The sequence below is a fragment of the Sinocyclocheilus anshuiensis genome, unplaced genomic scaffold (genome assembly GCF_001515605.1).
Source record: "Sinocyclocheilus anshuiensis isolate Anshui unplaced genomic scaffold, SAMN03320099.WGS_v1.1 scaffold85, whole genome shotgun sequence".
In the NCBI taxonomy this organism is placed as follows: Eukaryota; Metazoa; Chordata; class Actinopteri; order Cypriniformes; family Cyprinidae; genus Sinocyclocheilus; species Sinocyclocheilus anshuiensis.
In genome coordinates this window covers 3,399,516-3,415,524 of record NW_015536800.1, presented here as the reverse complement: position 1 = coordinate 3,415,524, position 16,009 = coordinate 3,399,516, and the positions used below count along the sequence as shown (strand labels likewise).

Below are 16,009 nucleotides of genomic sequence, written 5' to 3'. Positions count from 1 at the left end.
CACAACGAATCACACAGTGCCTTCACGACATGGCGGCAGCAACAACAATACTACAGCGAGAATAAAAGTTACGCCTTCTTTCTTTCTGTGAACATTTGGGCGGCATTATGCAAATCTTCCCACATAGTGATGTAGATATGTGGGGGCATGTTAGAACGAGCCATTTTAGGTAGGCGTGGCTGACTCTTAACTTTTATAAAGAATATCTCTTTGGATTTGAGACTTTAGTCTTTGCAACTTTACAGATCTTCTTTATGCACCAAGAGCTTGTAACACTCCAAAGAGAAAGGAAAAATTGAAATCGCATCATGTGACCCCTTTAAGTCTGAGCCACTGTTATTAGTTCAAAAGTGTCTGGAAAGAACATGGTGAAGTGATATGCATTTAAAAACAAACCTGAAAATATTCATAGACTGGACCAATCATAATCAAGATTTTGTGCTCTGGTATAAACTGAATACTGTGAGTGAATGATGACACACATGAGCCATTTCACAGAAGACTCTGTACCTGATATATTGATATATATGCTGATAAAACCTAAAACCTTGGTTAATCTCCCAGATTTTTTTAAATTATTGATCACTCACCTCATAAAACCACATACAATTAGCATTTGGCTAACATCAACAAGTCCCCTCTCCCAATCTTCATATTAATCTTTCATACAGTATATTTAATTGTTCAGGTTGATAGATTTGCAATATATCCTTCATGATTGAGAAAAGGACTGAGAGACCACCTGACACATCCTCTTATTAACCATGTCTGTCAAAGCTAACATGATAACAGCTTTCCATCTCATGCTAACCCCTCTGCAGGTGCTAAAAAAAGAGAGTCAGGAGTTTGTGCCCAGGAGCTACTGGGACATGCTGAGACGTGGCGCGAGCCAGGCCCTGTTTTCTGACCTGGCAGAGGTACAGCTATAGCCCTCTGTCCTCCAGTCTCATCCCATGTTTTTATTTGTCCCTAGCCATCTCTAACGCAATGCTCTTGCTTGGAAAAGTTACATCGTAACTTTTATTCCTCCCTGTTTTATCATCCCAACCCTATAACATCGTAATTTAAATTACCTATGAATATCCTTTTATTTGTATTAATTTCATCCCTCTTTTTTATGTATTTTATCAACTGTTGATCTTCTAGTAAATCTGTTTTTGATGCTTCACTCCAAAAACCAATCAGTATTTTTGCCTTGTTTTTCAGTAAAAACACAGAAACATCCTAAAACAAGATACTTTTGTTGATATAAATTCACTTGATAAGAAAAAAAAAAGTATGGCTTTCAGTGAATGTCTTATTTTTTTAATTATAAGAATGGAAGTGTATTTTCCAAAAACTCAGATTAAAAAATAAAAACTCTATTGGGATGTTTTAATTTTAAATATTAAAAACCTTCACAGTAGTAAAGTATAAAGCTGCAAATTGCTATAAAAGGTATGTATATTTATCAGTGTTATTTTATTATTATACTTTTATAGTTTTTATTTAGTTATTTTGAACTAACTATATGTTTGCATTTCATTTTAATTTAGTATTTATTTTATTATGTGCTATTGTCATTTGTGTGTGTGTGTGTGTGTGTGTGTGTACTTGTTTATGCTACATTGAGGGGACCAAATGTCCCCACAAGGATAGTAAAACCTGAAATTTTTTGACATTGTGGGGTCCAGCCTGCAGTCCCCATGAGGGAAAAAAAATATTAAACATAGTAAATGATGTTTATCTGGAAGTGTAACAATGCAAACAGGTTTTCTGTAAGGGGTAGGTTTAGGGTTAGGGGATAGAAAATGTCATTTGGTCAGTATAAAATAATAGAAGTCTATGGAAAGTCCCCACAATTCACAGAAACAAATGTGTGTATGTGTGTGTGTGTGTGTGTAGGTTTAGGTTTCAGTTTCACGTTTAACATTCACTTTTGTAATGCTTCATGTTTTTTTTGCAACTGTTTTTGTAATTTCATCATATCAATGTCTGTGTTTAGCTGTTTTTCTGATATTTTGCATGTACAATCTTTGTGTTAAAGGGGTCATATGACGTTGCTAAAAAAGAACATTATTTGGTGTATTTGGTGTAATGAAATGTGTTTATGTGGTTTAAGGTTAAAAAAACACATTATTTTCCACATACTGTACTTTAATGTTTCTCCTCTATGCCCCGCCTTTCTGAAACGAGTCGATTTTTACAAAGCTCATCGTTCTGAAAAGCGACGTGTGCTCTGATTGGCCAGCTATCTAGTGCGTTGTGATTGGCCGAATTCCTCTTCTTTCTTTGCGTGAACATTTGGGCGATGTTATGCAAATCTTCCCACATCGTGACGTAGACATGTGGAGGCGTGTTTGAACGAGGCGTTTTAAGAGGGCGTGGACGAGTCTTAACTTTTATAAAGAATATCTCTTTGGGTTTGAGACTTTAGTCTTTGCAACTTTAGGGATCTTATCTATTCACGAACAGCTTGTAACACTCCAAAGAGAAAGGAAAACTTGAAATCGCATCATATGACCCCTTTAAACCGACTGCGAATAATAACATAATATCGTGAGTGCTCTCAGCAGGCAGGCACATTAAAGGCCTTTGTTTGTACACTGAATATGTCAGAATACATCTGCTCATCCTGATGGTGTGTTTGTGTTCTAATGGCTAATAGAGGGCGTCTGTAGGAAGCAGTAGTTTAATGATTGTGGAGAGCTGTGTGCAGATGCCCTGTATTTACTTAGTCTGTTATTCACAATGAAAGGGTAATTTCAGCTTGGCTTCCTCAGATGACACAGCAGTTAGACAGGTCTGTTTGTCTGAGTTGACAACTGCAGGGTACCAGACATTGTGTGTTTGTGGGCTAAAGGGCGCATGCTAGCATGTGTGGAAGTGTGATTGGGGTTACTCATCTTAGAAGTCGACAGCAGTAATCACTGTTTTTACCGCTGTTTTTAGATCAAAGAGTAAAATGCTTCAGGCAGTGTCTAAGTCACACTGTGGGCCTGGCTGTGGTGTTACATAGAATGATGACCTCACATTAATGGTTTCCTGTAACCACAGTGTTGTGATGTCACTCTTCCAGCAGATTGATGATGAAATTGTGAAAGGAGAAAAACAGCTATAAATGTTTTAGATAAAAGAGAGATTCATTTATTTATCTGTTTCTGTCACATGACTTTTCTGCTCATCTGCCATATTTATGACCGCCAGCGGGCAAAGTAATGGGGGTGAATACAAAAACAATAAAAAAAAAATGTTGAAATTTGGATTTGATCCATACCAGATCCCAGAAAACATTTTACAGATCTCAAGTTAGGCTAGAACCTACCAAATTTAACATTTGTGGATATTTATTTAAGCTACACTGACAAAAAATGGTGTTGGATTTGAATCAATTTTCAATCTTTGCTAGTAATTTATTTTTATTTCAGTTATAGTTTTAATTCAGTTTTTTTTCCCAGTATTGTATTTTAGTATATAAAATAAATATATTTAGCATATAGAATATTCTACCAAATCTAACATTTGCAATATGTATATATTTAATCTACACTGAGAAAAAAAATGGTGTAGGATTTAATTTGAAACTATTTTCACTCAGGAATTGCTAGTAAATGATTGCTCAAAAGAAGAAACGGCAATTAGGTGCAGCAGGCGCAATGATATTACGCAGCACCTGAAAATAGTTCCCAGCTAGGTAATTTCCAATAAGCCTATTTTCAGGTGCTGCGTAATATCAAAATCGCAACTTTTCATTTTCCGTCGGTCTTAGTACACGATGTAACTACAGAAGAGTCAAGTTTTAAATAGGAAAAATATAGAAACTCTTTGGTCATTTTTGAGCGAGATGCTAGCGGTCATTGGCAGCTACCTTTTAAGGCAGCATCCTAATCAGTATGAAACCTAATAAGTGATTGATTTAGAGTGTTCTTACATAAGTAGCAAGTAGCAACTGTTAAGGGTCACTTATACTTGCATCACACTAATAATGCTCCTCACCTTACACTTACAGTTGTTTCCAACAGAGCTGCAATGTTGTGAATATGTACAAAAAATGAACAGCACACACAAATATTGGGTGAAATATTGTGTTTTAATTAGGTGGAACTGCTTTTTTTGTCAGTATTGAATGAAATATATATGTGTATTAAAAATCTGCAAAATGTTCTATCTACATTCGACTTGGAGAAGCTGCAGTGTATATGATGCTGCCTTTGAATTTAGCTAAAACAAGGTATCTTAGAAGACAGCATACTTGTATACTTTTAACCTACTCTTTTGGAGCAGCTTCTGACATGAGAACATGCCTACTATGCTTTTGGAACAGTCTCTTGTATGGAAGGCTGTTAATGAATGAATAAAAAGGTATTTGCTTTATTTATCACAACTGTGGTTTTATATCTCACAATTGGGACTTTTTTATTTTAAACGTTATTTCTCAATAATGGTCATTCTATTCTATTCTATTCTATTCTATTCTGGAAACAGACTTCCATACAATTGGGATCAGAAGTTAACATTTCCACCCTGTTTTACAGTCACCGTTTTACAATTTTGTGTTATTTTAATATGTTGATAAAACACCAAACCTCTATGACACTGAATCTAACTGGCTAGTGAAAAAGAATCATTGTTTTTCTCTTTATAACTACCCACTGATTGTATCTCCATGGATAGGATTTTAAGCTAGAGGTACAACATGGACTTGCATTCTGGCCCGCTTTATTGCACAGAGGCCCGTAACCATGAGAAGAGATGTTTAGTGTTTATGTCTGGTTTTACCTGGCATGATTGGCTCTTCTTGCAGATGAGGGTGAAGCATGGGTAGAAAAGAAAAGAAAAACAACCTGGATTTGCACCTTTCGGCCACCCTCTTCCAGGTTTTTGGATGCCGTGCCACTGGCAAAAGTTTTTTGTTTTTACTGGTGAATGAACAACATGAACGCCTTTTCCTGAGCTCCACTTGATAAAAAGGATTCATGATACTTACAAGATAGCTCAAATTGTTCTTTAACTTTAGAGTTGAGGTGTTTAAACAAATTCTCTCTAGAGAAGGTGGAATTTGCTCACGTGTGCATTTCTTTCACAAATCTCTTGCAGATACGCTGTGTGAAAGTTTGCTGCAGAAACGCATGCAATATGGATGCTTTGTGTGTCTTTGCTTTTGTTGTCATGTCTTGGTGTCCTGTATTTTCACTGTTTACATCTGGTATTAATGTCCGATCCTGACAAGCGATTTTTGTGAACGGCTCTCTTGCACATTCAGTGGTAATTGAATATACCAGATGTATACAGGGGATCTATATGTGCACAACTGGCATGTCTGTGTGCATTTCTGTGTATCATTGCTCTTTGTGTTTTTGTTTTAGTCTAATATACAATCTTTATGCCATTCTCGCCCACATAAGGTATAAAGATCTGCACGCCTTCTCAAAACATGTCCTCTGTAGGCTCAGGGGAGAAATGATAAATGGATGCACACTTTCAAGAGCTGGATGGCTGGTACTCTGAATGGCTCAGCAAGCATATGATGGACTGATATCTTATTCCAGAGACAGAAGGATTTTTGTCATAGTTTCTTCTTTCTTGTTTTTCTCTCTTTACTGCCACTCCTCACCAATCGCAGCGTGCCGATGAGAACATGATGATTGACACCACTCTGCTTGTGCACTTCTTTGGCAAGAAGGGGAAGGCAGAGCTAACGTTTGACAACTTCTACAGGTATGACAACTTGGGTTGAAAAAAGCTCTAAAAACATGCCACTAATTCATATCCACTTGGCAAGGATGGATGCGTGAGAACTAATGTCCATCAAGCAGGTAGAAGGAAATGTTGAAGTCAGTTAACAAGTTCAAGTTCAAGTTTATTTCTAAAGCACATTTAAAAACAGCTAAAAGCCGACCAAAGTGCTGTACACTCTGTACAAATACAATAAGTAAAATATTAATAGCATAATGTCAAATACACATAACATGACTATAACGAAATCAATTAATAAACGCCAAAGTAAAAAGATGAGTTTTTAGACAAGATTTAAACACAGGTAGAGTGGAGGCCATTCTAATATGAGATGGTAAGTTGTTCCAGAGAGTAGGACCAGCCACTTCAAACGCTCTATTTCCTCTCGTCTTTAGACGAGTGCGAGGGATCTGGAGGAGAAGTTTTCCCTCGGATCGTAATCGTCTTGTGGGGATGTAGGGATGAAGTAGGTTTGTAAGATAAGGCGGAGCTAAATTGTTCAATGATTTGTAGACAAATAGAAGAATTTGCTAGAAGAACAGCTTGTCCTAACAGGATGTGGCATGATAAAATGACAAAAAAGTCTTTAAAATCATCTCCTATGCTCACTAAGGCTGCAAACTGACTCTGACTCTTATTGCGGTCATTGCTCTTTCAGATTTATGGATAATCTGCAAACTGAGATGTTGGAGATCGAGTTCCTGACTTATTCCAAAGGCATGACTACCATCAGCGAAGAGGACTTTGCACGAATCTTGCTGCGCTACACTAATGTAGAAGATATCCACAGCTATCTGGAGAATGTGCGACAGTGCATACCTGATGAGAAGGTAATGAGTAACATCACCTAGCCTCTAACTTCATCTGAAAGGAAGGTGTAGGACAACTGTGACAACCACCTCCCCCATGCTCACACTTTCACCCAACAGCATTACATGGTTCAACACTTTGTGCCCCACAAGGAAATTGTATATTAAAAATACAACTACAAATTAATTTTTATTAACTTACACATATATTTGTTCTATGCATGTGTAAAGTTCTCTTATTCAGCCCAAAAATACACACATTTCCACACCTTGAGTGCTCATTCACCCTTGAATGCTCAAGTGCCCCATAGTGAGTGTGCATGGGACACTTGCATGTAAACTGCAGTTTAATCTTATAGTTTTTCTGTTCTAACCACTCTACAACTTAGGTGACTAACCTTTTCATCCTGCAGACAGCCATCTTTCTTACTACACTGAACAAAATTATAAACGCAACACTTTTGTTTTTGCCCCCATTTTTCATGAGCTGAACTCAAAGATCTAACCAATACAGTAAAACTGCACATTTTAGAGTGGCCTTTTATTGTGGCCAGCCTAAGGCACACCTGTGCAATAATCATGCTGTCTAATCAGCATCTTGATATGCCACACCTGTGAGGTGGATGGATTATCTTGGCGAAGGAGAAGTGCTCACTAACACAGATTTAGACAGATTTGTGAACAATATTTGAGAGAAATAGGCCTTTTGTGTACATAGAAAAAGTCTTAGATCTTTGAGTTCAGCTCATGAAAAATGGGGGCAAAAACAAAAGTGTTGCATTTATAATTTTGTTCAGTGTATATGTTTGTTTAAGAAGTGAGTGTCAAACTCACACATTGTAGTAAAGTGGAACTGGTCTTTTCCCAGGCCCAGTTGTTTTGAAAGTGAAAGTGAAAGTGAAAGTGACGTGACGTGGCCAAGTATGGTTACCCATACTAGGAATTAGTGCTCTGCATTTAACCCATCCTAAGTGCACACACACAGCAGTGAACACACACACACCGTGAACACACACCCGGAGCAGTGGGCAGCCATTTATGCTGCGGCGCCCGGGGAGCAGTTGGGGGTTCGGTGCCTTGCTCAAGGGCACCTCAGTCGTGGTATTGAAGGTGGAAGAGAGCGCTGTACATTCACTCCCCCCACCTACAATCCCTGCCGGTACCTTTGGGTTACGAGTCTGACTCTCTAACCATTACGCCACGACTTCCCCAAAAGTTTTAAAGGAATAGTTAACTCAAAAATAAAAAATATGCTGAAAATGTACTCACCCTTAGGCCATGCAAGATAAGTTTGTTTCTCCATTCAAGATTTAGATGAGTTTGTTTCTTCATTGGAACAGATCTGGAGAAATTTAGCATTATATAATTTGCTCACCAGTGGATCGTCTGCAGTAAATGGGTGCCAAATAAATGATAAAACATTACAATAATCCACGACTTTATTATTATTATTATTATTTTGACTATTTCTACAATGTAAAGAACTATTTCTTCAATGCAAACGTTATATTATGTGTCTCTTTGTTTGTTTGTTATTTTTTTATTTGTTCGGTATACTGTGCCCCTATAGTAATTCTTAAAAAAAAAAAAAACAGGCTCTGTTCAAACTGCATATTAATCCAATCTTTAGTGACTGTCAGAAGAAGCCTGATTCCTTTTTTTTTCCAGATATTCTCATCAGTATCCAGTATATCTATACTGTATATCTATACTGATTGCTGTAATGATGCATTCATAATGGTGTAATATCAGTAGCAGGGTAAGTTCCAGCTCTATTACAGTGTACAAAAACTTCCTGTATTCTCTCTGTTATCCCTGTTTATCACACACTGGAAGAAAGCAGAGGTTTGTCCCTGCCAGAATGATTCGTCGTCCCGCAGCTCTTGATCAGATCGTGTTTTGTTTGGATTTGCCTTTCATTTTGTTTCAGTTGTTTTCCCTCTGTTTGATTTTGTGGCACATGTTCAAGAAAGTAAATTCCCTTTACTTTCAACCAGCTAAGATTATCTTGTTGTGAGAGCTTTCAATATATTTCTTGAGTTTAAATTATATTCAAATATACAGTGGCCCCGAAAAGTATTTGATTGCTTCATCCACACTTAAAATATCTATCTATCTATCTATCTATCTATCTATCTATCTATCTATCTATCTATCTATCTATCTATCTATCTATCTAATCTGTCTGTCTGCCTACTTACTTGTCTACCTCTCTACCTACCTTATCTGTCTGCCTACCAACTTGTCTCTACCTACCTGGCTGTCTGTCTACCTACCTATATATCTATAATATATATAATGAAATTTCTTCATTTCTAAGTCAAGTGTCCAAATACTTTCCCACTGTATTTGTGTGGGTGCGGTGTGTGTATGTGCTTGGGGCAAAGTTTGTGATTGAATAAAGATTGTCATGCTGCCCATCTATAAAGGGTCACCTGATGTAGGTTTCTCCATGCGTGACTGCTCTCTTTTAGCTCTTTCCCAGTCCCATCTGAGGGATCTGTTTGTGTTGAAGGTATCAGGTTTTGGGACCCCTTTGAGCAGTTTGTACATTTGGCTAGAATGACTTCACCCTCCTCTCAAATTCCCACAGAATAGACCCTAAACTCACTTTTATGGAATTTTATGGTTTTCCACAAGAGTGCCAAGTCCTGAACTCAAACCTACTCAACAGTTAAGCCTAATGTGTAACTAGAACTATGTTAAATACTCACCAGAGAGGTTTGTGTGGATTACCATAGCTGTGACAAGCCTTTCCTGTGTTTGTTTAAGGTATTTTCTACCTCATTACCCTTTATCTTTTCCTACAACCAAAAAGCAGATACGTGTTACAACACACTGACACCCCCAGGGAAAAGTTTTAATCATAGATTTCATTTTGACAGGCAGGACAATATGCTGCAGTATTCTATGCATTCAATTCTAAAATTTAAATTCCTACCATAATTTACTCACCCTCACGACATACTAGTATCCTTTTCTTTCTTCTGTGGAACAGAAGATATTTTGGAAAATGTCTTGGGTGCTTTTGTCCATGTTTTGTCAAATGTTATAAAGATTTAAAGATCTTCAAAATGAGTTTCACAGAAGAACGAAATGCAGGTTTTGAACAACATGAGGGTGAGTAAATGAAGACAAAAATATATATCATTTTTGGGTGTACACTGTAAACTATACTTTTCAAAAGTTTGAGGTCGTTTTTTTTCTTTTCTTTTATTCATTAAGGGCACGTTTAAATGATCAAACTGATTAAACATTGATTACAAACCTTTCTTTCATTTCAAATATTAAACAGCACAACTGGTTCCAACACTGATGATAATAGGAAATGTTTCCACAGCATCAAATCAGCATATAATGATTTCTGAAGGATCATGTGACCCTGAAGACTGGTGTAATGACTGCAGGAAATTCAGCTTTGCCATCACATAAACAAATCCAGTTTAATTTTAAAATACATTCAAATAAATATAAAAATTGTAATAATATTTCAAAATAATGCTATTTTTCAGTAAATATATTCAGCCATGGTGAGTATGAGACTTGTTTTTAAAACATAAAAATACCCCAAACTTTTGAGCTGTTTTTAAGACATTCTTGGTGTTCTGTTGTCAGTCAAATAGTAAGTTATCTCTTTGATTTCAGTCTATGATGTCATGCTGTTTGTTTTCGCTTCTCCGCATTTAGACAGGCTGACAATTTTATGACATTGTGCTGTAAAATGACTCATGCCTTTCATCGTCGCATGTATCATTGTGAGCAGTGTGTCAGAGAACAAAGAGCAGAACATGCATCAGCAAACAAGCATGAGTGGCACAGCGTCTGATTTCTTTTGCATATATCAAAAATGTTGATTTCTTTTTGTCCATCATTGCATTTGTCTGTTCAGTACAGATTCGCTTGGGTATGAAATGCGATTTGTGCTTGTGGATTTTGTGTGATGTCATGTCGCTCACAGATCCTCTTTGAAATGGAATGGAATGGAATGTCAGTTTATGGCAGCTCTGTCTGTTTGAATGGATGTCTCAGATTAAAAGATTTCTTTTGCCCCTGTGTCTTTTTGCTCTTTTCTTTCATGATCAGGGCATCACCTTTGAAGAGTTCAGGTCTTTCTTCCAGTTCCTCAATAACCTCGAAGACTTTGCCATTGCCATGCAGATGTACAACTTTGCCTGTCGTTCCATTGGACAAGGTGAAATACTTTGGACCTACCACTGCATACTCAAAATACTATAAGAAAACCAAAAAATTAGCTGATCCTGTTACATTAAATTTGTGGAGCAAATTCACTATCCGAATGCGTCTCTCTCTGTCTTCCAGATGAGTTTGCTCGGGCAGTGTATGTTGCAACAGGCCTTAAGCTGACCCGTCACCTCGTTAACACCATCTTCAAGATATTTGATGTAGATCATGATGATCAGCTCAGTTACAAAGAGTTCATTGGTATTATGAAGGACAGGCTGCACCGTGGAGGCAGAGTAAGAGAGGGGTGTAGGGGAAAGAATGGTGCATCATCTTTTACATCACTGAGTTATTACAACCGTTCGAATGTAATTGTAAGAGCTAAGGACAGTATTACTGCAACTATAGCGCAACCTAGTGTTAAGTGGCTATATCTGTATAATGAAACCTATAGCTTCCTTTAGAGTTTTCATCATTATTATTAGGACTATTTCTAATCGTAACATTTTCTTCTGATAAAAGTATTTTTCCATATTTTTTCCTGTAATCTAGCTAGTTGTTTGTTGATAGTAAATAAAAAAAGTTATTGTTTCTTTAATAGTAATTTTGTCAGCTAAAGTAGCCTAATAACTAATTTTCTCTCTTTTCTGCAGGGCTATAAGGCCGTAGAGCGTTTTACTTCATTTAGATCGTGTCTGAAGAAGGAACTGGCGGGCAGATAAGTAACCCTATATATATATATATATATATATATACACACACACACACACACACACACACATTATTGACAAGTTTGGAGTTGTTGTTTTTTTCATAAAAGTAAACTTATGTTTACAAAGACTGCATTTATTTGATTACAAATAGTATAACAGTAACATTGTAACATATTAATATATGATATTATTATATATAATATAATATTATAATTAAATTATAGTATAATTAAATAGTTTTTAGCAGTAGTGTATACAATCTTACCATTTATGTTATATATTTTGTACAGGAAAATCTTGATTTAATGAGTGAATATTTGAAAAGTAAATGTTTTAATTAGCTCTTTTCCATTTTCCTTTGCACCAGGTGAATGACAATCAGGAACGTGGCTTTTCTGTCTCAGAATGAAACTGATTTGTCTGCTCTGGATATGTTTGAGAGAGAAGACATAGTGCTAGAGATTCCATCATAAAATCTACCTCCTCCTCTTCTGATTTTGAATCCTTGGGAAACTTGGATTGGGATAGTGTCTCTGCAATCAGCGCTCTGCACTGTATGTTCTAGTATCTGCACAGGCCTGCATAATCAAACTGTAATCAGCTATTAATCTATTAATAATTTGCATGTAACCTGGAGGATGGCATATCTCTCTGCTGTGTATCTAAGTTTCAGCTGGTACAATTTTTGTATGTTTTGAAGTTGCACATGGGTGTCGTGGCAAAGTAAAGAGATAATTTTCATGCATTTTTAATAGAAATGTTTTAAGCAAGATGAGTTACTCATTATGGCCTTTTATTCATCATATACTATATTATATTGCATCATACCGTATATTTCATTATGCCAATTACAAACAAAGCTATTTTCTTTTCCATTTTCAGGATTGTTTAAATATAGCTATTGAATCATACTGTGTGAAAACAGTAATACTTTATGGTAATAGGCTACCAAAATCATAAATTGGGTTTGAAAGAGATTATGTAGCTCATGTAGCATTAAGCCCAATAATGAGCATTGCCTTAATCTAAAATTGTTATTTTCTCACACAATTTATTTTTGAACAGGTATGAGTGTACAATGACAAGACTGACTTGCCTTCTGGGGCAATTAACAAGAAGTTTAAGCACGCTTTTTAAGACTGTACTGTAATGCAAGCACTTAACAAATACAGACTTGAAATTCCATATTATTCAAGTCAATAAAGAAAATAATTTCTTTTAAAAATTTAATTTTTAAGATTGTTGTGTCCAATGATTCTGCATGACATATAGGTTACTTATAATCTTCATATAGTCTGTACACAGGTTCTTATATTAGAATATTATTTCTCCATGGATGTATTCTATGCATATTTAACACATATTTATAGGAGAAATAGATCATCTGCTCAGAAAAAGTTTCCGTCAGTGAAATTTTGAAACGTGCTGCTGGCTGTATTTGGTTATTAAATTTATCTTAAGGACGTATGTCTTCAGAATACCGCAAGTGCTGTTTTCTGGGTTATAACAAATATTCAAAAAATAAAATACCTGGATGAATAAAAATCTGAACAGAGTGAACAGTTTACACTCTTGTCGGAACCTTATAAAGAGTGGGCGGTTTCGCTCCGGACATTTGTTAGTGCTGTACCAATTCACGATAAAACCCTACAGACACGTTAACTTTAAAAAATATATATATATTCTTTATTTACTGTTATTTTTATATGTATTCGCACTTTATATTTGTGTTCGAGAGTCTAAAATGTGACGTTCTGTCTATTTTATTGAGGAATACTTATGCTCTCTCTTGATTGGTTGCTTTGCCACGCGTTGTTTGACTTGCATTATGGGTAACTGCATGTTTGACAATAATATAAGGATATTTATATTGTTACTACAATAAGAACAAAGTATTTGACATTATTTATAGTACATATAAAACCGGAACAGTAAGAACAATGTTACAAATTCCATTTGAATGTGGTGGCTGTTTTTATAATCGATGATAATGGTGAGCATTACTGAATGTGGAAATACATATCATTTTAATCGAAAAACCGTGTTCACCAAACGTGAACCGACGTCAGACAATATTTGTAATAGTTACAAATTTCTGACGTATTGGTGCGAGTCTTTTTAGATGTTATATGTCGTGTGGTTGTGGCGACGTTAATATCTGAGCACCGTCTATGAGACGCGTAGTGCTAGAATTGACCAGAGCTGGTTATAGACAGTAAAGGTTAAGACTGTACTTTCAGGTATTATTTTTATAGTTCTTAACTAAGAAATGCGTTTTGGAAGTGTTGAGTCTTCTAAACTACGAGGATGAACTTTGATGCTTTTTTCTGAGCGTGAGTCGGGTGTAGAGTAATGATTTGTTTCGTAAGCTTTACATCGTCGATGAACGTTTTTTGCTGCGTTTTTGCAGTGAGAAAGAAGAGAGTAGAATCGTTCAATACTATCCTTTGTTTAGTAGTTCATAGATTTATGTAAGTCTAGTTTAAATGAAAAATCGTAAAGCACTATGTTACATTTTCAGAGATTTAAGCAGAGGTGTGTGTTTTCCACATTAAAGAACGCAACGTTTATATCCGGAGTTTAACTGTTTGAGAGAACTGATTAATTTTAAAGGGGTCATATGATGTGATTTTTAGCACAGATAACACAGTTTTACTCAGCTATTATTGAGTCGGTTCTGTACTCTTCTATAGCTGTCTGGTTTGGGTCAGCCAGCAGTTGAGATATAAGAAGACTGCAACGGACTGTTAGGACAGCAGAAAGAATCATTGGTGTGCACCTGCCCAGTCTTCAGGCCTTGTACAACTCCAGAGTGAGGAAACATCATTAAAGACCCCTTTCACCCCGGACACAACCTGTTTGCACTTCTCCCCTCAGGCAGACGCTACAGATCTCTGTGCACTAGAACATCTAGGCATAAAAACAGTTTTTTCCCCCATGCCATCTCCAGCTTAAACAGCTAACATATTATATATAACATATACCTGCGTTCTGTAATTCATTTCCGTAATTCATTCTACATCCTTAATTATTGCCTCTTTCTCAAGTATTATGTAAATACATATGCATATCTCTTTATTTATACAGTTCTATATAGAGTAAATTATGCACAAATCTGTACATAAATCTACTGTTCCAGATTCATACACATTATTTATTCAGTTTTACTATTTAAATGTTTTGTTTTTTTCTGTTCTCATGTCAGATGTGTATGTATGTATGTATGTATGCATGTATGTATGTACCAGGAGCACCTTAAAAAAACACAACAAATTCCTCGTGTGTTTGCACACCTGGCGAATAAAGCTAATTCTGATTCTGATTCTGATTCTGATGATGTGATTTTAAGTTTTCCTTTCTCTTTGAAGTGTTACAAGCTCCTCGTGCATAAAGAAGATCTGTAAAGTTGCCAAGAAGGTGACATTACATGCAAAGCACCATTTATAGATGTATGTAACAATCAATAAATAATACAAAACGAAAGATTTAACAAAATAAATGAAAAAGATTAAATAAATTAACCGTTTTAAAAGCATTGAGATTCTTGGAAGATGAGATAGTTTGGATATACTATTGAACCTCTTTTTTATAAACAATATATAAAGGATTTTGATTAGTGCATCACATATGGAGTTGTTACAAGCTCCTTTTGAAAAAGCGATCTAATCTTATAGTTACGTGATGAAGGATGTGACAAAAAGCATAGTTTTCCTACTGGGATTTCAAATGGGTCTAAAGAAATAGATAAAGTGCTGGATGATCTAACAGAGTCCCTTAAAAGCATAACAGCTCCTTTAGGAATAGCGTCCATGACAATGGAGAATTCTTTGGGAGTTACTGGAAAATTAAATTTACATAAGAATTCTTCGTAACTTAAAATAAGACCTTCTGAGTTAAATAACTGGGAAACAATCAGAATGTTTTTCTCAAACCAACTACTAAAAAATAAAGATTTTCTCTTATATACAATGTCTTGATTGTTCCAAATGAAGTAACGGTGAGGGGAGAAGTTGTGCTTAAAGATTAATGACCATGCAAGTAATGCCTGTTTATGAAATTTAGATAAATTGTAAGGGATTCTAGCAATACTATAATTACAGATCAAAAGGAAAGGGAGACCACCTAATTTGGAAAAGAAGTAATTCGGGATAAAATTCCAGATTGAGTTTGGATTACATAAAAACTGTCTAATCCAATTAATTTTGAAAGTGTTGTTCAAAGAAGAGAAATCAAGGAAATTCAACCCACCATACTCATACGTGTTCATTAATACAGACTTCTTAACATAATGTATTTTGTTTTTCCAAACAAAATTAAACAGGATTTTATCAACTGATTTACAAATTTTGTTGTCCACATATAGAGAGAGTGCAGAGTATGTAAGCCTGGAGATGCCCTCCGCCTTAGCAAGCAGTACTCTGCCTCTCAAGGTCAAGTCTCTCTGCAACCATGCATTGAATCTTCTTTGGGCTTTTAATATAACCGGGTCAAAATTCAAGGTACATCTTTTATCTTGATCTTTAGTTATCACAATGCCTAAATATGTAATTTCAGATTTAACTGGAATATTATAAATGATGGGTGCTGTAC

General features: G+C 35.8%; 1 protein-coding gene across 5 annotated transcripts in view; it reads left to right on the top strand.

The window, feature by feature from the left end:
* Nucleotides 1-12,629, top strand: part of micu3a (mitochondrial calcium uptake family, member 3a) — a 27,442-nt gene extending 14,813 nt beyond the window's left edge. For 2 of the 5 annotated variants that reach the window (XM_016444427.1, XM_016444446.1), the window contains 8 exons: nucleotides 822-917; nucleotides 4,654-4,668; nucleotides 5,603-5,697; nucleotides 6,374-6,545; nucleotides 10,608-10,716; nucleotides 10,845-11,002; nucleotides 11,360-11,424; nucleotides 11,784-12,629. In XM_016444427.1, the coding sequence (XP_016299913.1) occupies nucleotides 822-917; nucleotides 4,654-4,668; nucleotides 5,603-5,697; nucleotides 6,374-6,545; nucleotides 10,608-10,716; nucleotides 10,845-11,002; nucleotides 11,360-11,424; nucleotides 11,784-11,790 (717 nt within the window). In that variant the 3' untranslated portion in view covers nucleotides 11,791-12,629. The remainder of the gene's footprint in view (nucleotides 1-821; nucleotides 918-4,653; nucleotides 4,669-5,602; nucleotides 5,698-6,373; nucleotides 6,546-10,607; nucleotides 10,717-10,844; nucleotides 11,003-11,359; nucleotides 11,425-11,783) is intronic. The other 3 variants (XM_016444455.1, XM_016444437.1, XM_016444461.1) reach the window with 2 other exon arrangements.
* The last annotated feature ends 3,380 nt before the right edge of the window (nucleotides 12,630-16,009 follow it).